We start from the raw sequence: 21,164 nt of genomic DNA, 5'->3' as shown, positions 1-21,164 counted from the left end.
GTTTCTTTACCAAAAATTAGGTGTCCATAGGTGTGTGTATTTATGTCTGGGTCTTTGATTTGGTTCCATTAATCAACCTGTCTATTTTAATACCAATACCATGTAGTTTTTGTTACAACTCTAGTACAGCTTGAAATCAGGTGTGATGATACCTCCAGAAGTTCTTTTATTGTACAGATGTTTTAGCTATACTGGGTTTTTTGTTTTTTCATATGAGGTTGAATATTGTTCTATCAAGTTCTGTAAAGAATGGTGTTGGAATTTTGATGGGAATTGCAATGAATCTGTAGATTGCTTTTGGAAGATGCCTATTTTTACTATGTTAATCCTACCAATCCATGAGCATGGGAGATCTTTTCATTTACTGATATCTTTTTCAATTTCTTTCTTCAAAGACTTGAAGTTCTTGCCATACAGGTGTTTCACTTGCTTGGTTAGAGTTACCCCAAGATATTTTATATTATTTGTGGTTAGTATGAAGGGTGTTGTTTCCATAATTTCTTTCTCAGCCCATTTATTGTTTGTGTATAGGAGGGCTGCTGTTGTTTTTGTTTTGTTTTGTTTTGTTTTGTTTATTTTGTATCCAGCTACTTCACTGAAGGTGTTTAAGAGTTCCCTGGTAGAATTTTGGGGGTCACTTATGTATACTATCATATCATCTGCAAATAGTGATTCTTTGACTTCTTCCTTTCCAATTTGTATCCCCCTAGATCGCCTTTAGATGTCTTACTGCTCTAGTTAAAACTTAAAGTGTTTTATTGAATAGATAATGGAGAGAGTAGACAGCCTTGTCTTGTTCCTGATTTTAGTGGAATTGCTTTAAGTTTTTCTTTATTTAATTCGATGTGGGCTGTTGGCTTGCGGTATATTGCCTTTCTTGTGTTTAGGTATGTTCCTTGTATCTCTGATCTCTCCAAGACTTTATCATAAAGGAGTATTGGACTTTGTCAAAGGCTTTTTCTGAGTCTAACGAGATGATCATGTGGGTTTTTTTTCCTTTCAGTTTGTTTATATGGTGGATTACATTGACAGATTTTTTTTTTTTTTTTTTTGGTTTTTCAAGACAGGGTTTCTCTGTATAGCTTTGCGCCTTTCCTGGAACTCGCTCTGTAGCCCAGGCTGGCCTCGAACTCACAGAGATCCGCCTGGCTCTGCCTCCCGAGTGCTGGGATTAAAGGCGTGCGCCGCCGCCACCACCACCCGGCCGACAGATTTTTATATATGGAACCATCCCTAAATCTCTGGGATGAAGCCTACTTAATCATGGTGGGTGATCTTTTTGATGTGTTCTTGGATTTGGTTTGTGAGTATTTTATAGAGGTTTTTGCATCAATGTTCATGAGGGAAATGGGTCTGTAATTCTCTTTCTTTGTTCAGTCTTTGTGTGGTTTGGGTATCAGGGTGACTGTGGCCTCATAAAATGAACTTGGCAATGTTCCTTCTGTTTCTATTTTGTGAAATAATTTGAGAAGTATAGATATTAGCTCTTTTTCGAAAGTTTGGTAGAATTCTGAACTAAACCGTCTGGCCCTGAGTTTTTTTGTTGTTGTTGGGAAACTTTTAATGGCTACTTCCATTTCCTTAGGGTTTCTTTTGTTGCAACAAAATACCATGACAAAAAGCAAGTTGGAAGGGAAAGGGTTTATTTGGCTTACACTTCAACATTGCTGTTCATCACTGAAGGAAATCAGGTAGGAACTGAAACAGGGCAGGATCCTGGAGGCAGGAGCTGATACAGAGGCCATGGAGGGGAGTTGCTTACTGGCTTACTTCTCATGGCTTGCTCAGCCCACCTTCTTATAGAACCCATGACCAGCAGCCCAAGAATGGCACCACCCACCATGGGCTGGGTGCTCCCCCATTGATTACTAAAAGAGAAAATGCCTTACAACTGGATCTCATGGAGGCATTTCCTTAGCTGAGGGCTCCTTCCTCTGATGACTCTATCTTGTGTCAAGTTGACACACAAGACCAACCAGTACAAGGTCTTTTTAAGTTGTTTATCTGGTCTTGATTTAACTTTGGTAAATTGTAGTTATTGAGAAAATTGTCCATTTCTTTTAGATTTTCCAATTTTGTGGAGTACAGATTTTTTAAATATGACCTAATGATTCTTTGGATTTCCTTAGTATCTGTTGTTATATCCCCCTTTTCATTTCTGATTTTGTTAATTTGAATATCCTCTCTCTGCCATCTAGTTAGTTTGAATAAGGGTTTGTCTATCTTGTTGATTTTCTCAAAGAACCAACTCTTTGTTTCATTGATTCTTTGTATTGTTCTCTTTGTTTCTACTTTATTGATTTCAACCCTCAGTTTGATTATTTTCTGCCTTTTATTCCTCTTAGGCGAGATTGCTTCTTTTGGTTCTAGAGCTTTCAGGTGTGCTGTTAAGTCACTAGTATGAGATCGCTCTAGTTCTTATGAAGGCACTTAGTGCTATGAACTTTCCTCTTAGCACTGCTTTCATAGTGTACCATAACTCTGAGTATGTTGTGCATTCATTTTCATTGAATTCTAGGGAGTCTCTAATTTCTTTATTTGTCCCTTGACTCAGTATTGATTTAGTAGTAAGTTTTTCAGTTTTCATGAGTTTATAGGCTTTCTGTTTTTTCTGTTGTTGAAATCTAACTTTAATCCATGGTGGTCTGATAAGGAACAGGGAGTGATTTCAATTTTCTTGTATCTGTTGAGACTTGTTTTGTGCTCAAGTATATGGTCAATTTTGGAGACTGTTGTGTGAGGTACTGAGAAGAAGGTATATTCTTTTGTGTTTAGGTAAAATGTTCTGTAGATATCTGTTGGATCCATTTGAGTCATAACGTCTATTAGCTCCATTATTTCTGTTTAGTTTTTGTCTGGATGACATGTCCATTAACGAGAGTGGGATATTAAAGTCTCCTATAATTAATGTGTGAGGTTTGATGTATGATTTAAGCTTTAGTAATGTTTCTTTTACAAATGTGGGTGCCCTTGCACTTGGGATATAGACATTAAGAATTGCAATGTCCTCTTGGTGGATTTTTTTTCCTTTGAGTATGAAATGTCCTTCTCCATCTCTTTTGATTAATTTTGGTTTGAAGTCTATTTTGTTATATTTTAGAATAGCTATACCAGCTTGCTTCTTAGGTTCATCTGCTTGGAAAAAAAATTTCCAACCCTTTACTCTGAGCTAATGCCTATCATTGGTGGTGAGGTGTGTTTCTTGTATGCAGCACAATGATGGATCGTGTTTTCATATCCATTCTATTAGCCTGTGTCTTTTTATTGGGAAATTTAGTCCATTGATGTTGAGAGCTATTAATGACCAATGATTGTTAAATTCCTGTTATTTTGTTGTTTGTGGTGGTGATGGTAGGATGTGTGTGTGTGTGTGTGTGTGTGTGTGTGTGTGTATGAGTGCAAACATGTGTGTATGTGTGTGTTTCCCTTTGGGTTTTGCTGGTATGAGGTTATTGCTTGTGTTTTTGTGGGTGTAATTAACCTCCTTGGGCTGGAGTTTTCCTTCTAGTACCTTCTGTATGACTGGGTTTGTGGTTAGGTACTGTTTAAATTTGACTTTGTCATGAAATATCTCGTTTTCTCCATCTATGGTGATTGAAAGTTTTGCTGGGTACAGTAGTCTGGGCTGGCATCCGTGGTCTCTTAGGGTCTGCAAGACATCTGTTAGGCCCTTTTGACTTGTAGAGTCTCCATTGACAAGTCAGGTGTAATTCTAAATTCTAATAGGTCTGCCTTTATATGTTACTTGGCCCTTTTCCTTTGCAGCTTTTATTATTTATTCTTTCTTCATTCTGTATGTTTAGTGTTTTATTATGTGGTGGGGGAACTTCTTTTCTGGTCTAGTCTATTTGGTGTTCTGTAAGTTTTTTCTACATTTGTAGGTATGTCCTTCTTTAAGTTAGGAAAATTTCCTTCTATGAATTTGTTGAATATATTTTTGGGGCTTTGAGCTGGGTTTCTTTTCCTTCTTCTATTCCTATTATTGTTAGGCTTGGTCTTTTCAAAGTGTTCCAGATTTCCTGGATGTTTCATGTTAGGAAATTTTTAGATTTAACATTTTCTTTGACCCAGTGAATCTATTTCTTCTGTTGTATCTTCAATGCTTGAGATTCTCTCTTCCATCTCTTGTATTCTGTTGGTGATGCTTGTGTGTAGTTCCTGTTCACTTACTCAGATTTTCCATTTCCAGAATTCCCTCAATTTGTGTTTTCTTTATTGCCTCTATTTCCATTTTCAGGTCTTGAACAGTTTCCTTCACCTGTTTGTTTTTTCTTGGCTTTTTTTTCCGCATTCTTTAAGGGATTTAGTGATTCTCTCCAACTTTTTGTTTGTCTTTACCTCAATTTCTTTAAGAGATTTTTTTTTTCATTTCCTCTTTAAGGGCCTCTTTGTAAAGTTGGTTTTAAGGTCATTTTCTTGTGCTTCAGCTGCATTAAATTGTTCAGGTCTTGCTGTAGTAGGATAGCTGGGCTCTGGTGGTGCCTTATTGCCCTGGCTGTTGCTGATTGTGTTCTTACACTGGTGCTTAAGCATCTGGTTTGGGGATGATTACAGGTCTAGGTATTGATTCCTAAGTTTGTCTTTGTTAGATGAGTGTTTTGTTCCTTGGTTTCTGTTTTCTCTCTGGTCTTCCAGCCTATGTGTCCAGAGGTTCTAGTCCAGTAGGGTGTTTCTGGGGGTGGGGGGTTGTGGCCTGCAAGACTTCTAGAGTTTGATTTTGCCTCTATGGTCCCAAACCTCTGAGGTTTTTGGTACCTGCTTGGTCTCTGGGGTTCCTAGTGCAGTACAGCTTCCTGTACAGCAGAAGTTCTGCCAAGGTTGTGGGCTGGAATATGGAGCTCGGGGAGGGGTATAGTTGGAGACTGTTGGGCAGCTTTAGGGAGTGTTAGCTGGCTGTGGGCAGTGTTTTACCTTGGGTCCCTAGTATTGGCCTGGCCTCAGGTAAAGCAGAAGTCTTCTGCTGATGTTATGAGGCCAGAATATGGAGCCCAGAGAAGGGTGTGCTGTCTGGGGCTGTTGGGCAGGCTTTAAGGAGTGTTAGCAGGTGGTGGGTGGTGTCTTATCTGGAGTCCCTGTGAACCAGCTGGCCTCCAGTAAAGGAGCCGGAGGTGTGGGACTAGATATGGAGTCCAAAAGAGGCCATGCTCAGCTCCTGTTTTTGTTTGTTTGTTTGTTTGTTTGTTTGAGATGTTTTCAAATTAGTTTTGCAAAATCTAGTCTTTGTCTTGTGTGGTCACTGAAGGCTCTATGCATTTATGATACAAGTGCATGGATGTGTATGTGCACACATGTCCATGTTTATTTGTGTGAGTGCAGGTAAGAAGACAACCTCAAGCATTAGTCCTCACCTTCCATCTTATTTGATGCAGGTCTCTTTTGTTGGTTGCCACTGCATACCCTAGGTTAGCCGGCCCGTGAGCTTCCAGAGAGTGTCCTGTATCCATCCCATCTCACCGCAGGACACTGAAGCTGCAGATGTGTGCTACCATGCCCTGCTTTACATAGGTTCTAGAAATTCCATATCAGTCCCACACTTCCTCAGCAAGTTCTACACCCCCTGAGCCATCTGCCCAGCCTCCAGCTCTGGTTTCTTTAACTCATGTCTCCACTAGTATTTTGACAAGTATTTCCTTGAATTCCAGGGGCTTCTCCTAGATCTGCACCTTGGCTCTGTGTTGAGGCCTCCTACAACAGAGTCAAGTCCAAGGTGGGACGGACCCTGGTGGTGAATTTCTAGTACATAGATGCTTGTAGATGCTCTCCTCTCTCAAAGACACCTCCTCCAGCTCACCTGGGTCGAAGGTGGTTTCCAGGAGGTTTCCACCTGTGTTCTCTGCCCCAGGAATCTGTGTGTCTGTGATCTCTAGAAGCATTTATAAGCTGTGCAAGCTGCTCTTCCTGCTCTAGTTCCAAGTCAAGCAGAACAGAAGCAGCAACTATGCCACCCCAGTAGATGCTGGCAGGTCAGAACACAAGCACACAGTACCCTTTGAGTACCATCTGCTTGCTCTTCCTGGGTATGGGGAGTTGGAGGAGGCAGGGTCCTGGCGTTCAATGCCAGAGCTGCCAATGGACAAGCAAGGACCTGTGACAATGTTTTGGAGATAATTTCTTCTTGGTTCTTTGCTTCATTTCTGGAAAATGGACAATCTCCTAGAGCCCTGACCAAGTCAGTTTAGGCAGTGTCTTGTTTTTGCTCTGACCCTGGCATTTGTGTAGAATAAAAAGTGCAAAGTTTTCCTGTATGCCGTTTTTGCTGACTAGTTAATTCCTTTTTAAATATTATGAAAATAAAAGTTTTTGAATCTGGGTAAATAAATGAATAGGGCCCAAATGTCTGGTGTCACCCATCTCCTGATGCTACAGGCCTGGGCTCCTGAGAAATTTAGTCAGAGAGAAGCTTGTTGTCTTAGTTAAGGTCTTTATTGCGGTGAATGAAAACATTTAATTGGAGTTGTTCACTCACAGTTTCAGAGGTTCAGTCTATTATCATTATGGTGGGGAGCATGGCAGCATGCAGAAGATGGTAGCTGAGAGTCCTACATCTTGCAGGCAACAGGAAACTGACTGAGACACTGGGCTGTATCCTGAGCATAGGAAACCTGAGAGGCCACCCCCACAGTGACACACTTCCTCCAACAAGGCCACACCCACTCCAACAAAGCCACACCTCCTAATAGTGTCACTCTCTATGAGCTTATGGGGGCCAACTACATTCAAACTACCACTTTTGTTTTTATAGCAGACAGCAGTCAACCAGGAGATGCATCACCCATCACAGTGCTGAGGACCAGAGACTGAGTGCTCATCCCTGAACAGGACATCTATACCACCACCCACTACTAAGGCTCAGGGAAGGGTGCAGGAGAGGAGAGGGGGAAATGTTAGAGTCAAAGGAATGGAGGGAGGGCCATGAAAGGGACGGCTGTGAAATGCTGCCTTTTGGACACAGTATGGCTACCACACGCATGAACTCACAGTGGCTATGGTTATCTGCACAAGATCAAGCCAGCCAAAATTCTGGCATAGAAGGGGGAGGTGCTGTCTTGGCCTTACCCTTTACTGAAGGGCTATGGGCCTGAGCACCTAAGTGAGGGAGAATCATTCTTCTTTAAGGGTGTGTCTACTGGTTAGCTTCCCAAGATCCAGTGGATGCCCCACACCCATGCAGGTATGAACACTATTACCTGGACTTAGAGGGTAATAAAAAAAAAAAGACATGAAGTTGTGGGGAGGCTGTGATAAGGGGATTGGGGGGGATCGGGAATAGATATGATTATATTTCATTGTTTTTGTGTATGAAATTCTTAAAAAAAATAAATGGGACAAAAGAGAAAATTTTTTCCTATAGAAGAAAGCCAATAAGAAAAGGGAAGGGATCAGAAAATCCTGGTGGGTACTACTCAGGCCAGAAAGGACATTGATGGTACCCACATATCCCCACAAGGCACTTACAAATCCCAGGGGAGCAACTTTTCAGTAAGGAAACCCTGAGTCAAGTGCCATAAGCCAAATATCCCAGTGTCAGTCCAGCTGTGGGGGGAGGGCACCCCTGAACATGACGGGGAGGGAAGACCAGGCTGAACTCATGTCCCCTGACATGGAGAGCCAGATCTTGGGGTGCTATGCAAAAACATGCACCCCTGAAAAGATCAAGGTCAAGAAACACAGAAGCAGAGCTGGAGAGGTGGCTCAGTGGTTAGAATCACGTACTGCTCCTGCTGAAGACCTGAGTTCAGTTTCACCCAGGTAGAGCAGTCACAGCCTACAGTCCCAGTTGTGGGGAATCGATGCCTCCGGCCTTGAACAAAAAGAAAGGAGACACAAAGCAGCTCTGAGGACAGATCCCAGATGGAAGGAACTACACACACACTTCTGTGACTCTGGTCATGAGTCAATAGCTGTGACAAATGAAGCCACAATGGCTGGGGGGGGTGGTCAAAGCTTTGTAGTGGCTCTCAGTGGGGTGGGGGGAGATAGCCTGGCCCTAGCATGAATGAGCAGGTTGGGGTGTAGGGTACAGAGGACAAGATGAGAGGCTCAGTATGGGAGTGAACAGCTATGATGGCAACCGGAGCCACAGGGTAGAAGTCAAACAGGTGAATGGTGACACTGTGGCCAACTGAACTCCTCTGGTATGATCCCCACCCTGGTTCCAGGAAGACACACCCATATCTACCCGGTGAAGGGGCACACGTCTTAAACTCTGGTGGTTCAAAAAGAAGGAATATGTACATACAGAGTGCGTATGTAAGCACAAGGTGACGCACACAGCAAAGCACACATTGGTGAATCCAGGGAGGGAGCACGTGGGAGCTCTTGGTTCTATTTTTTCGCAGCATACCTGGAAATTCAAAACCCTATCAAGATAAAAAAAAAAAGTCCCTCAGGATGCCTTGTGTTGCCTGTGCTTTGGAGAACAGGTGGATAGAAGGGTAGAGAGGGGCAGCCACAAGCCTCACCTGGACATGGATGCCCAGGTGAGGTCTAGACAAGGGCCAGGGAGAAAGTAAGGTCTCCGAAGAGGAGGAGGATTATGTCTCCAGGCTGAAATCCAGGAGTGGGTGGCACAGGAGGCTGAGACAGCTAGTGGATGGGGCAGGTGTTCAGGTGTCCCAGCCATGGCCTAGTGCCCCTTCCCATTTCCAACATGCCTACCCAGGGCCAAGGCCTTGCGATGGCTCTCCAAAGTTGGGCAGTCCAGCCCTGGCACCGATGGGCAGGTTGGGACAAGTGAGGGGTTGGTGTAGAGGAAAAGGTGAGAAGCAGCCCCCTGCCACCGGGTTTGCTCAGGATTAGGCAGATTGAGGGAGAAGCAAACAAGAGCAGGGCCTCGGTGTCCTGTTCCTGAACAGAGATGCCAAGTGGACAAACAGGCCCTTCCCTCCCCTCCAGGAACCCTGTTGTTGACTTGCTACCCTCGAGGTTTGCTGAGAGGCCGGTGACCCCCTCCCTCCATGGCCCTGTGCTGAGAGAGATGTCTGATACAAAAGCCAGCTAGACTCCCACACCCAGGCTGCACTGGCCTCTCCCCAACAAGCTCATACAACCTAGTCTCAGGGCCCCCGTGGTGACTGGGCTATGGAAGCCCCAACCCAGCCAAAGGACACACCCCATGCAGATCTGGGCACTGGGAAAGGGAAGGCATAGACTGCCTGCACAACTGGTCTCTTGTCAGAGACGTGAGCCCAGAAAAGTCCTCCACTATCACGTTCAGGTGTTTCCTGTCCCAGGGTCCTCTCATGTGAACCCCCACAGGAGGGACATGGACAGTGTTTGGAAAGGAGCAAGGAAGGGGCCCATTAGCCATGTGTCCATGCTCCTGGGACACAGGATCAGACTGCCTGAGGCCAGCATGTTCTGAGTTGTTCCCAGCATCATCATGAGAAAGCCCAAAGGATACAGTAGATACCTAAAGGGATGACTTAGTCACGGGGTCTCTTGCCCATTCAGCTCAGACTCCTATGTCTGGAGAGGGGCTGCCAGCTGAGGTCCAGAGATGGTCAGCTTAGAGCTACTGTCACGCCCCTCCTTAAGAAGAGGAGTAAATATGTTACTGCCTAAGGAATGAACGAAGTCCCTTCCTGAAGAGCCAAGACTGTCCAGGTGAGCCTAAGCATCCACATCCATATATCAGCCTGGGACCTACAGGTATGACTGGACACACCCCCACCTGCAAACAAGTGAGCTATGACACTGAGCTCTCTAAAAGCAGAATTTGCAAACCAGCCCAATCGTCACTGCACAGATAGTTTGGAGGTGTGGATACAATCTCAGAACAGCTGTTTAGTATCCCAGGTCTCAAAGAGCTGCCAAGGGTTTCCTAAGCTAACACAGGCTGTGGTCCTGGCAGGTACCTTAGCAGGGTACCAGGAACAAGGGCCCAGGGCACATTCTAAGTACATGATTTCTATACTGGGGGCCTTCTTCCCACTTCCCCCAGGGCTCACAGCAGGAAAGGGAGTCTCAGGGGTGCTTATCTTTTGTAGAACCTTGAGGCTCAGGAGTTACCTGCTAAAGACGGGCACAGCGTCAATCAGACTGTGGGAGCTTGTCTGGCAGTAGGCCACTAGGAACTGATCTACTCACAGAGGAAACCCCAGACCTTGCTTCATGCTGAGCCAGACTGTGTGGGGAGGAAGCTGCCCCTATCCTGATGGAACTGGTTGGGGTGCAGGAAGAAATCCGATTCCAGAAATGACAGAAACATCTGACCCCCTGGGCTGTGTTTCAGTATGTGAGATAAGGTGTCTGTCTTCCCTGGGACAAGACAGAGGTGTGGGCTTCTCGGGGGCTTACCCAGCTCTGAAGCACAGCCGAGGTGCTGTCTGGGCCCTGTGAGGGCTCCTCTGGGTGGAGGGACTGGAAAGGAGCCGGGGTGTGAGTGCAGTGAGGCTGTCCTAGCAGGTGCCCTTAGACACCTCTGTGCCCCTCAGTGTCCCGTGCTCAGACTAGGACCTCTGGAGTTTGCACCTCTAAGGCTGGAACCTTTTGTACTCTTACATGGGGCCATGGGCTGAGACACTACACAAGGATACTGCCAGGTAGACTGAGCTGGGCACAGGCCTGGGGACCTGTTGCTGGTAAAGTGGGCTTGGGCACTGCTTGCTGGCTGCTGGCCTGGAGTGTCACAGAACCCCAAGCTGTTTGCCTTGAAGGAAGATAGGTTTACACTTGGCTGTGTCAACTGTGATCTGTCTTGAGGACAATTGCGTGCCTATACTCTACCTGACATTCCCGCCCAGGCCCAGAAATCCGGCACTCAGCAATGGGGCCTCAGGGGCAGACCAGAGTATGGCCTATAGGGTGGGCTTAGGGATCTGAACAGCCTCAGAAGTGGAGATGGGGTAACTATGGCCGCCACTATGGTGGCTGAGCATGTCTGCACATGCCTGCTCTAGGGTCCACTTCTGGTCATCTTACCTTGTGACTTGAGGACAGAAGCACTTTTTGCTTGCCTGTAGAAGCACCGAGGGGGTCTCTCCCTACTTCTGGACATAAGCACAGCGTCAAGTACCAACCCATCATTATCTTAACCTTTGGAAGACCGCAGGTCAACTGGAGTTAGGCAATGGGACCTGAGGAGGCCTCTGACCTCTGACCTCGGTGGACCACCCTCCCCTCCCAGCTTTGTATAGCTCCCTCTTGCCCATAGACCTCTAGACAGGGCTTCCCTTTCCACCCCACCTTCCCAGGACAGGAACTGCACCTTGGCTCTGGCCTCAGACTAAGCAGGCTTCCCATTGTGGGTGAAAGCAAGGTGCTGGCTGGGTGAGGGGTCAGCCAGGAGCCTGCCCTGCCCTCTGCCTATCCAGTTCTCAACTTGAAAGCTCTCAAAACATGGAGGGTGGAATTCAATGTGGTGCCTCCTACACAGCCCCTAAAGTTAGTCCTTCTCAAGACCTCATGCCCTCCAGAGCAGCTGGGGCCAGCCCAGGTCAATGGGGCCCCTCATTCAGATATTTTAGCAGTAAAAGGTTTTCTTGCCCCATTCCACGTAAAGTCTGGGGTGTGGAGTCAAGGGGTTACCCTTGTAGTCAGGGTGAAGACTACCACCAAGGGGTGTGTGGGCCCCTGTCCCGCTCTTCAGCTCTTTCCAGAAACAATGCATTGCACAATTCGGCTGAGGCTGCGGTGAGCAGGGGTGTGCGGGTAAGGAAGGTAACCACTCCCACCCAGGGCCATGCGATCTGGTTGCTTCCTGCCAGCACACCTGCCATGGTTCTAGGCAGAAGTGACGCCGAGGGAGGACCGCAGCCTACGGGTACTCCAAGAGTTAGGGGATTAGTCACCACCGTACTACCCCACTCTGAGAGGAAGAGGCGGCTCTCTGGGATACCTGATCCTCTCCAGGGGCAATGACGCTGATTAGGGACTGGCAGCCACTAAGAGGTCAGTGGGGTGAGCCAGAGCAGACCTGCAGAGCCAGCCTCAGGGTTCACAGGATATGCTTCCTGCCTGCACCAAAGGTCACAGGGTCTTAGCCAGGGAGGGCCCCTCTCAGCACTGGTCATGGATAGGAATCAAGCCTTGGGGCAGCTCACACCTCTGGAAGTAAATAGCCCAAGCAAGCAGGGCAGCTGTAGGACTCACCTAGGGGAAGTCTGGAACCCCTAATATTGTGCAAGCGGGCACTTGTCTGCCTGAAACCCAATGCCAGGAAATATTGAGGGGACTGCCATTAGGACAAAACCCTTTGTGACCTGGGGACCTGATGGACACTGGATGTATCTCTTGTGACCCTGATTCCCTAAGCTTGAAGACTATATTCAGGCAGAATGGACCTGGAGGTTGCCTTAGGGACCAGCCCAAGCCTTGACCAGCAGGGCAGACAGACCGTTCTCTGGCTGAATCCAAAGCTTGCTGTCCAGTGGGAATGCTCGAAAAGAACTGAAGGGCTGTCCTTACACTCTCTCTCTCAGACCCTGCAGCCCTGAGACCCTGGGAAATTCCTGTCCCCTCTTGGACTTCAGTTCTGCTTTGGGCTGTCCTCAAGGGACAGTCCACCCAAGAACAAAAGCCCAAAGGTGCAGAACTAGGTGTGCACCACCTTCTGGTGGCTTTGAGGAACACAACTGAACTCCCAAAAGCTGGTTTCCCATCAGGTCGTGAAGGGTTGCAGGTCACTGGGCCCCAGACCAGACCCAGCTGAGCCTGGCTCTTATATCTGAGGCAGCATAAAATAGAAGCAATGGACATTGAATTCCTGGAGACTGGGCTTGGATACGTGAGTCCGGATTCCCATGTATACTATGCTGGCCACCAGCATGCTGCCTTGCTGGGTGAGACAAAGACCTGGACATGAAAACTGTGTTCCTCCCCTCATACCACACCAGAGATAGTTAGATAGTCTGACCACACCCCACTCCATTCACTCTACACCTGCCCAGCGACCACAGGTCTGAGGACCCTAGCCTGAGCCCCAGGATGCCTCCAGGCATCAAAAGAGGTCTAGCTGTTTATCTCCTGTCCTGTCAAGATAGAGCTCCAGCCTCCTAGCAAATGTCTGGGTCCCAAAGCCTGACATCTCACCCACCTAGTGTCTGCTCTGGGGACACTCGCCCCGCTGCCTTCCACGGGCCTGCTCTTGATGAGGTCCGGAGCTCCTGAGCACTGGAGCGTGGTATGCGCATGATCCTGGACCTGCCCATGGGCTATTCAGCCCCACTTCAGGCCTCTCTCTCTCGACAGTGGGCTACCCAGACTTGCTTGGCTCAGCCTGGTCACCACCAGGTCCCTTTCAATCATTCATAAATTCATGCACTTACTCATTCATTCAACCACTTGGCCATCCATGCCTTCATCCGCTCACACACTAATCCATTGATTAACACACATTAATCCATTGATTCATTCATTGGCTCACTCCCTCATTCATCTGTCCATCCATTTGCTCACTTATACATTAATTCGTTCACTCATTTATTCAATCATTCATCCACTTACTCCCTAGTTCACTTACCTAGCCACTCAATCGCTTGTACACTCATTCACTCCCTCCATCATTCAAGCACTTCATTATTCATGTACTCACTCACTAATTCTATCAGTCACTCACTTATCCACTCATTCACTAATCTCCTCAGTCACTAGTTCATTCACTCACTCATTCATCCATTCACACATTCACTCACTAATTTACTTACTCCATCACTCACTTCCTTATTTACTCACTCATTCACTTACTCACTCACTAATTCACTCTCTCATTCACTAATTCACTCACTCATTCATTCTCTTCCTCATCATCCTCTCCCAGGATGCTCTGACTGTGAGCATCACCCAGGCCCTAGTTAGCCTCTGTGTACTAATTGTCACCTTTAGGATATATCCTCCCAGCAAATAGAGGCAGAGAACTCCCTAGTGGCCCTCACCAGGCTGCCAAGCCCCTAGTGAACAGCCTGAAGTATAAGGCCCCCTGAAGTCCAGGCCTGTCTTTGTTCAGTTCCTATATCTATGGACATGTTTTAAAAATAGCACACACACACACAGAGAGAATCCACAAATGCTCTGAGTGTATTTATAAAACAAATTGGCCATTTTCTGAAAGGGGGCACAGGTGCAGGGCTGAGGTGGGAGTGAAGCCAAGCAGATAGATGATACTGCATTCAGGTGATTCATTCATGGGATCCTTTGATGATACTGAAGTTCTTTCCAAAGGAGTCCAGTGGTCCTCATGCTCCTAATCGGTGGATAGGACCTCTCCCACCTCCAAGGACAGCTGAGGTTGATGTCCCTCTTGAAGAGAAAGTGCTGGGTAGGTAGAAGGTCTGGAATTCAAGCCACTTGAACAAGCAGCATGTGTCCTGCTGGCCTCAGGAGGACTTTGGGGCGGAGTGTTGGGACAGCAGTGCTGCTCAGTTTACTGGGAAGGCCCATGCACCTCCTCGCTGGCCCTGAATGCCGACTACTGGCCATGTTCCTTACTTCCCTTGGACTTGGACTCTGATTCTGGGGACTCTGGGTGGCTTGTGTCACCTAGAGCATGGCACCGCTGGCCCAGGCAGCCACACTTCTCAACCTGGGTGTAGCTGAAGGTGCGGCTGGAGCCGTCATCACAGCGCAGCGTCACACTCCTCTGCGAGGTTTGCAGCTCCTGGCAGCACTCACACTTGTGTTCCACTGTGTTGGCCTCCAGGGAGTACCTGTGGGTAGATCTGCTCAGCACCCGGCCCTGCCGGGAGCTGCCTGCACCTGCCACGGGCTCCGTGTCCAGTGAGCACAGTGCCAAGCTCCCGAGGTCTTTGTCACCCTGTGTACAAAACCCTACCCCTCTCACTTGCCAATGGCCCTGGGGCAAACGTTTCAGCCACAGCTGCCCTTGGCCACCAGGCGTCCTAAGTCTGCATCCAGAAGCTCAGCAGGTCATTGCCGCCTCTTTCTCACCCTCCTGGTTCTGGCCCTCTCTGCCCTGCTTCTGGAGCTGAGTGCACCCCACCCCCCACCCCACCCCCACCGCCCGTTGCATCTCTGAACACCATCCCCTGAGGCTCCCCGGGGCTCGGGGTGCATACATGGAGGTGCTGTCCCCGCAGTTGCCCTGGCAGTAGGTGAGGCTCACTGGTCCCTCAGAGCTGCAGTTTTGCTGACGGATGATCTGCTGTCTTTGGTGTACAGTGCATTCTGGGAGGACAGGAAGTGAGGCAGAGGGTCAGTGTCTGCTCAGTCATTTCCTGGGTGCTCCAGGCTGGGATCAACCCTTTCCTTGTCAGAGCCCCCGCCCCCACTTACTCTGCTGGGGTAGGAGACAGTCATAGCAGCAACCATCTTCTCTCAGCTGAGCGTGGCCCTGTGCCAACAACGGACCATTGTGAATGCCAGGGGCAACGAGGCGTCCGGAAATGGAGGAACGGCTCATGGGGCCAAATGTGAAGAGTAGTGGGGATGGCCCTCCTCGGAGGGGACAAGCCTGATGGCCATGCTGGCCTCCCCCTCATCTCCAGGTGAGCTGCCTCCTCGGCTGGAGTGGGGAAGCCCAAACTTACCGGTGGACAGTCGATCTTGGGGCACTCCTTCTTCATCGTCACAACCGTGAATACATCTTGAAGCTGCTCACACTTATGAGTCACACAGGGGTCCTCAGGTTCCGGCCAGGACTCACCAGGCTGAAAGGAGGCCCCGTCTGCATAGTGAGTGCTCATCCTCTGACTCCCCCCAGCCTATCGTCTTCTAGGGAGACACTGGCATAGGCCAGGCCTATGTTTGCCAGAGATAGCGTCCCAAGTGCCCCCAAGATTCAGGACTCTGCCTATTCAGCCTGGAGACCCCAAGACCCTGCCTGATCATCCCTGAGCCTCCAGGATTTAGGCCACTCAGGGTCCAGTGCCCCGGCCTTTCCAACCCGTCCAAGAGACATACCGGCCAGTAGTGTGTGGGGGGGGACCTAGGGGGGGGGCAGGGGAGGCAGGGGGCAGTTCAAATGCTGTCTGTTTTGTGCTCTCTGTACCTGGGCCTGGGACTTTTCGTAGTTCCTTGGAGCGTGTGGTGGCTTTGTCCCAGCCTGTGTGGAGCCTTTGCAGAGCCTGTGGTCTGCTGTTCCTACCATCTATTCCCCTTTCTGAGGTCACCTAGCACAGTCCCAGGTACTCACGAGGTAGAAGTAGGTGGAGCTGTTGCTGTTTTTAACGAGGCAGCCCTTCTGTATACACTGGCCACAGCACTGCCCTGGCTTGACCTGGTACTCAAAGCCCTGAAGGAAGAATGGTATGCCACCTGAATTCAGGCCATTGGCACAGGGTGGAGAGAGCAGGACTGGGGCCAGGACTCACCTGAGGGCACTGGATGTTGCTGCAGAGCTTATTCTCACAGCGGACCACAAAGACATCTGAATGGAAATTGCTGGGGGCCTCACACAAGCATGCTTCACACAGGCTGGAGGAGATCACAGCACCAGGCTGGGGAGAGTCAGGGCTGGGCATTAGTGGACTCAAGCTGGGAAGAGACCTGCCCTATACTCTGACTGGCCGGTTGCCCCAGCTGCCCACCAAGCTGACCCATTCTCTCGGAGATGATCCTTAACGTTACCTCATGGTGAAGAGATCCTAACTCGGGTGCTGTCCCAGGGCGGAGCTTGTAACTGTGTCTCTATGTCAGGGGACCCAAGATACTACATACTTGGAGAATTGGTGTGGGGGAAGTGAGGTGCTGCCATACCCAGGGTGATTTCAGGGGACCAAGAGCTGCTAGAGTCCCGATGGGCCCGGACACCAGGTACTGGCAGCTTCAAGGATCCTGGGGCCAACCTTAACTGCACTGCTCTGAGCTACATCCACAGAGGTTTGTGTCGTTGGTCTGTGCAGGAGCTCTGTGCCAGGGTCTACAGCGGCTTAAGAACTCCTCAGCTTCTCAGATCACGGGGCTCAAGGAGCACCCCAAATGGGAAGCTCAACCGCTGTAGGCTGCCAGGCCTGAGCACCAGTGGTTCCTACCTGGTAGAGAGTCCCGTTGACTTCACAGCCCTTCCGACCTGTCCAAGAGACATCCTGGCTGTAGCCTGGGCCTTGCAAGGGCACAGCCTGACGCCTACATCAACTGCTGCTAGTTACTGCAACACCTCGGGCTACCTTCCCACCAAGGGCTCCACGCCAAGCAACACCAACCCATCTCCAACCACCAGTGGCTTCATCGGGCTGGTCCCCTGGGAAATTCCAGGCCCCGGTGTGACTTGGTGCAAGGGTCGGGGACACTCACTGCTGCAGGTTTGGCTTGGGCAGCAAACTCCCTCCTCGTATGTGACCACCAGGCTGGAATTCTCCGGGCAGTGCAGAGGAGGAGGGCAGTGGCTGAAGTTGCAGGCTGTGATAGAGAAAGCTGCTGTCAGGGGCTGGGCTTGCCCTGTACCTGCTTCTTTTCTGTCCCAAGGGCCTACCCCACCACAGGATGTCATGACAGTCCCCAGGACCCCAGGAGCAGGCTCTGGTCAGGCTGGACAGAGGAGTCTCCACCACACACACCTAAAGAGCACCTGCTAGGACATTGCCAGGTCAGGACCCAGCAGGCTCCCTGTACTCAAGCAATGTACAAAGCCTGGGGAGGGATGGTGTCTACTCCCTTCCTCCTGGGACCATGTCCGCAGAGCTGGCTGCTGACCCAGTGTGCCTATGGCTCCTCAGGAGATAGTCCTACCTACGGGTGTGGAGACAGTAGCAAAGGCTCACCACAGCTGAACTGGGGACAACACTGGCCAGCCTCCAGGCCTTCAAGCACCGGCACAAAGCCAGGCTCTGGACAGGTGGTCTGGGGACAGGGCTTCCTTTGGCAGGTCAGTGTGGCTTCCCTGCAGGTGCAGTCCTCGCAGCCGATGCTGATGGTGTGGCCCGGCTATGGGAGAAGGACACGGGCCTGGCCTGTGAGTGAGCTGCTCAGCCCAAGGGCAGCTACACCCAAGCCTCGTATTCAGGTCTCACATGCGCTGAGGGGCTGTGCAGCAAGTCTGGGGGAGAGGGCTTTAGGAGTGCAAGGCCTGAGGCCCTGAAGTCCAGGCACAGAGGCCAGGAGCAGAGGGGAGAGAAGGGCTTTGTCTGGTGGGCAGCCCTTCCCCTCCACCTCATCACACATCTCTTCAGGAAAGAAGGAGTCCCAGGGAAGGACAGGACTGACCAGTCCTCATGAGACACCCAGCAGCTCCAAAGCACAGGCATGGCAGAGAAGGCCTTTCTGGATCCTGTTGGGACCCTGGCACTCTCCCTGCCTTCATCTGGCCTTTGGCACACGAAGAAAGCCCCACCACAGCCTTGCATGGCCTTTGTTTCCAGAACCTCCCGCCGCAGGCTCTGGCCCCCCAAGAACCACCACCATTTGTACCTACCTCCACAGGTTCTCCATGAGGCCCCAGACACCCTGTAGAGAGAGGTCCTGTCATTTTGGGTGGCCAGAGGGATGGGGCAGGAACAGGACCCATGTTGGGTACCATAGTGGGATCTGGGGTCAAGCCACATCCTGGCCCTCCAAACCCCCCATTACATGCCGTGGGGACATACATTGGCAGGAAGGCACGCAGATTGAATCATTAGTACTGAAAGGTGTCATGTTGTCTGGGCAGAAGCAGCCCTCTGTGAAGGGGCCAGCTTCTTGAAGGGTCCTGCAAGAAACAGAGAATTGGTGGGCCCTTCACCCCCAAGTAAGAAAGAACCCAGCCTAAGAAAGCCAAGTGACAGAAGTAGATTCCCAGGGCTTATCAGCCCTGTGAACAGAGGGCTAGCACTTACAAGCTGGTGCTGATGTCATCATTCCTATAGCAGTATTGAGGGTTGGTTGGGCCACATGGCTGGTATACTTTGTTATCAGGGCAGGTGAATGCTGCGTGGAGAGAAAGCCACCCCTGAGAAGCCATTTCAAGGCCCCATTTCTGGGATCCTCCAAGCTCCAGCCACTGCTGAGTGTTGACACCCACTCAGAAGCCTTCAATAGCCATTACAACCTGCCCCACGCCCCCAGGTCCTTCGCTCTATAGCTTGTCCAAGACAGCCAGCACCCCAGGCCCTAAGTCCACAGATACTTCCATTTGGATAATCCCCCTTTCCTGAAAACAAACCCAAAGCCCGGGGCTTTTCCCTTCAGGGAAGAATGGCCATAAGGCTTCGTGTCCTCCTCCTCTCCCAGGCTTCTGCCTAGAGCCTCTAAATTCTCACAACAGAGGACAGGAAGGCGGCCTGGCTGGGCACTCACGACAGGTATTGTTGGTCTGGCTTCTCCAGGGGATGCACCGGCCTTGGGCTGCACAGAGTGATGCGTAGAGCTCGAGGGCTGAGCACACCACCTCCAAGGTCAACCCATGGCAGGAGTCGAATAAGCAGCCTTCGTAGAATGCCAGCGGAGGGATGATGTCATGGCAGGACTGGAAGAGACTGTGGGTGGGCGAAGACAGACACAGGTGGTGTGTAGCATCCATTATACTTGGGTTACCACTCACAGTGGGGGCTTCCAGATCTGTGGCATCTCCTTGGAGGTGAGGTTCTGGACAATGACTTAGCACCTGTGAGTCTGTCTTCCAAACCAAGGGACATCCCACTTCTGTGTGCGTGCCAGGAAAGGTATCAGCCAGAGCGCCGCTTCCTGCAAATGTCTCTCCCCTCAGCCTCCCTTATTCTGGAACGCTGCGCGATGCCCAGGTGCAGGCAGTGACTGAGCTTGTATCAGTGAGAGGAACTGATAGAGCACTCCAGAGATGAGCCAACCTAGCCACCGCCAGGTGTGCAGCAGCAGCATGCCAGCAGCGATGACTATCTGACAAGATCCCTAGAGACAGTGCCCAGACCCTAGAACAAGGCTGACCTCACTTTTCTTAGGAGCCATTTGAGGACTGGGTAGCTTTTGGCAGATGGAACCAGCAAGGTTACCCCCACTTTCTGGAATCTTACTTGCTTAGGAGGAGCTCACAGATTGGTGATGGTGGGCATGGAGCCTGCGAAGGACTGGGTACCACTGAAGTTGATGTTGGAGGAGGTCCTTGGCAGGAAGGCTGGTTGGGGACCTTCCAGTGGGGGGCCATCTTAGAACAAGAGGTTAGTGCCCCTCCCGGCAGGCGGCACTCATCCTTTTGGTCATTGGTACACGTGCCTGCGGGTGAGACAAGGGTCAGCCAGCCCGCGGGGCAGCAGAGCTGTGCCTGGTGTGCTCTTGCTGAGGGTCAAGGTGCTTGGCACCCTGTCTCATATCCTCTCCTGTGTGCCTGACTCTCCCATAAGCCAATTTGGTTCCCAGTGTACAGGGAAGTCACCGTGGAACAAAGTAGATGTGAACCACATGTGTGCACATTCAGAAACCCCTCCAGGCCCATGGAGAAGCTGCTCCTAATACCCAAACAATACCCAGAGTGAGCTTACCACATTGGCCCTCTGTGTTGTTGGCGAACATGTTGAAGGGCACCTCAACTGAGAAGATGAGGCCTGAGAACATGACCTGGACACCAATCTCCTGGATGGTCACATACATCTTGATACCCACGCGGGAGACGATAATGCCATTCTGCTGGAAGCCAGGATTGACTACCTTGTTGTTGAAGATGATCTGGATACAGATAGTAGAAGGAAGTTTAGAGTTAGGGTCCTCAACCTAGACCAAGCCTGCTACAACCCCCTCCAAACACACACAGGAGGGCATGTCCACCTGGTTAGTCATGATCCCATCAACCGGCCTGCGGGTCAGCACCACGCGGTCCTGGTGGTACTCCACGATGATGGACTGCGGGCAAGAAACACTGTCTCCGGGGTCACAGAAGTAGTTGTCGATGAGCACACGGAAGTGTCCAAACACAGGCACGATCTGCTGCACCAGCACATATGTGCAGTTATCCAGAAAAGTGTAGTAAGTGCCATCAAACGTGATGTAGTGGGGATCACCCCAGCCGCTGCAAACACCTGGTGGGGGGAGGTAGCTTACCTTATAAACTGGCTCTCATCCAGCGGGTCCAACCCCTCCCCCACTGCCTCCAAATCGGGAACTCTTGAGACTGCTGTACCCTTGTGACACATATGCATAGTCCCTTTAGACTTGACTGACAGGTCCTTCATAAGCTGCTGGGATTCTGAGACGCAGAGAACCCTCCTCTTCTCCCACTGGGCTCTATGGCTCTGGGACTCAGTTATCTCCACTTGACATGCCCATCCCTGACCTGATAATGGAAACTCTTTCCTGGTGTCCACCTCATTCTCTCCTCCTCTGTC

The 21,164-nt window shown here is 50.0% G+C and overlaps 1 protein-coding gene across 1 annotated transcript in view; it reads right to left on the bottom strand.

Moving 5' to 3' along the window:
* Positions 1-13,991: 13,991 nt before the first annotated feature.
* Muc5ac (mucin 5AC, oligomeric mucus/gel-forming) overlaps positions 13,992-21,164 on the bottom strand; it is a 31,383-nt gene continuing 24,210 nt past the window's right edge. Inside the window, exons 34-49 of the mRNA XM_076555264.1 lie at positions 20,608-20,858; positions 20,325-20,508; positions 19,860-20,058; positions 19,168-19,346; positions 18,708-18,798; positions 18,480-18,580; positions 18,308-18,339; positions 17,658-17,820; positions 17,191-17,295; positions 16,929-16,966; positions 16,269-16,394; positions 16,091-16,189; positions 15,486-15,605; positions 15,232-15,289; positions 15,015-15,123; positions 13,992-14,645 (exon numbers count right to left, since the gene is read on the bottom strand). Coding sequence (XP_076411379.1) covers positions 14,408-14,645; positions 15,015-15,123; positions 15,232-15,289; positions 15,486-15,605; positions 16,091-16,189; positions 16,269-16,394; positions 16,929-16,966; positions 17,191-17,295; positions 17,658-17,820; positions 18,308-18,339; positions 18,480-18,580; positions 18,708-18,798; positions 19,168-19,346; positions 19,860-20,058; positions 20,325-20,508; positions 20,608-20,858 — 2,093 coding nt within the window. The 3' untranslated portion in view covers positions 13,992-14,407. The remainder of the gene's footprint in view (positions 14,646-15,014; positions 15,124-15,231; positions 15,290-15,485; positions 15,606-16,090; positions 16,190-16,268; positions 16,395-16,928; positions 16,967-17,190; positions 17,296-17,657; positions 17,821-18,307; positions 18,340-18,479; positions 18,581-18,707; positions 18,799-19,167; positions 19,347-19,859; positions 20,059-20,324; positions 20,509-20,607; positions 20,859-21,164) is intronic.

Source organism: Peromyscus maniculatus, chromosome 1, assembly GCF_049852395.1.
Source record: "Peromyscus maniculatus bairdii isolate BWxNUB_F1_BW_parent chromosome 1, HU_Pman_BW_mat_3.1, whole genome shotgun sequence".
NCBI classification, from domain to species: Eukaryota; Metazoa; Chordata; class Mammalia; order Rodentia; family Cricetidae; genus Peromyscus; species Peromyscus maniculatus.
The sequence above is the reverse complement of the archived record's forward strand: the minus strand, read 5'-3'. Positions and strand labels throughout refer to the sequence as shown.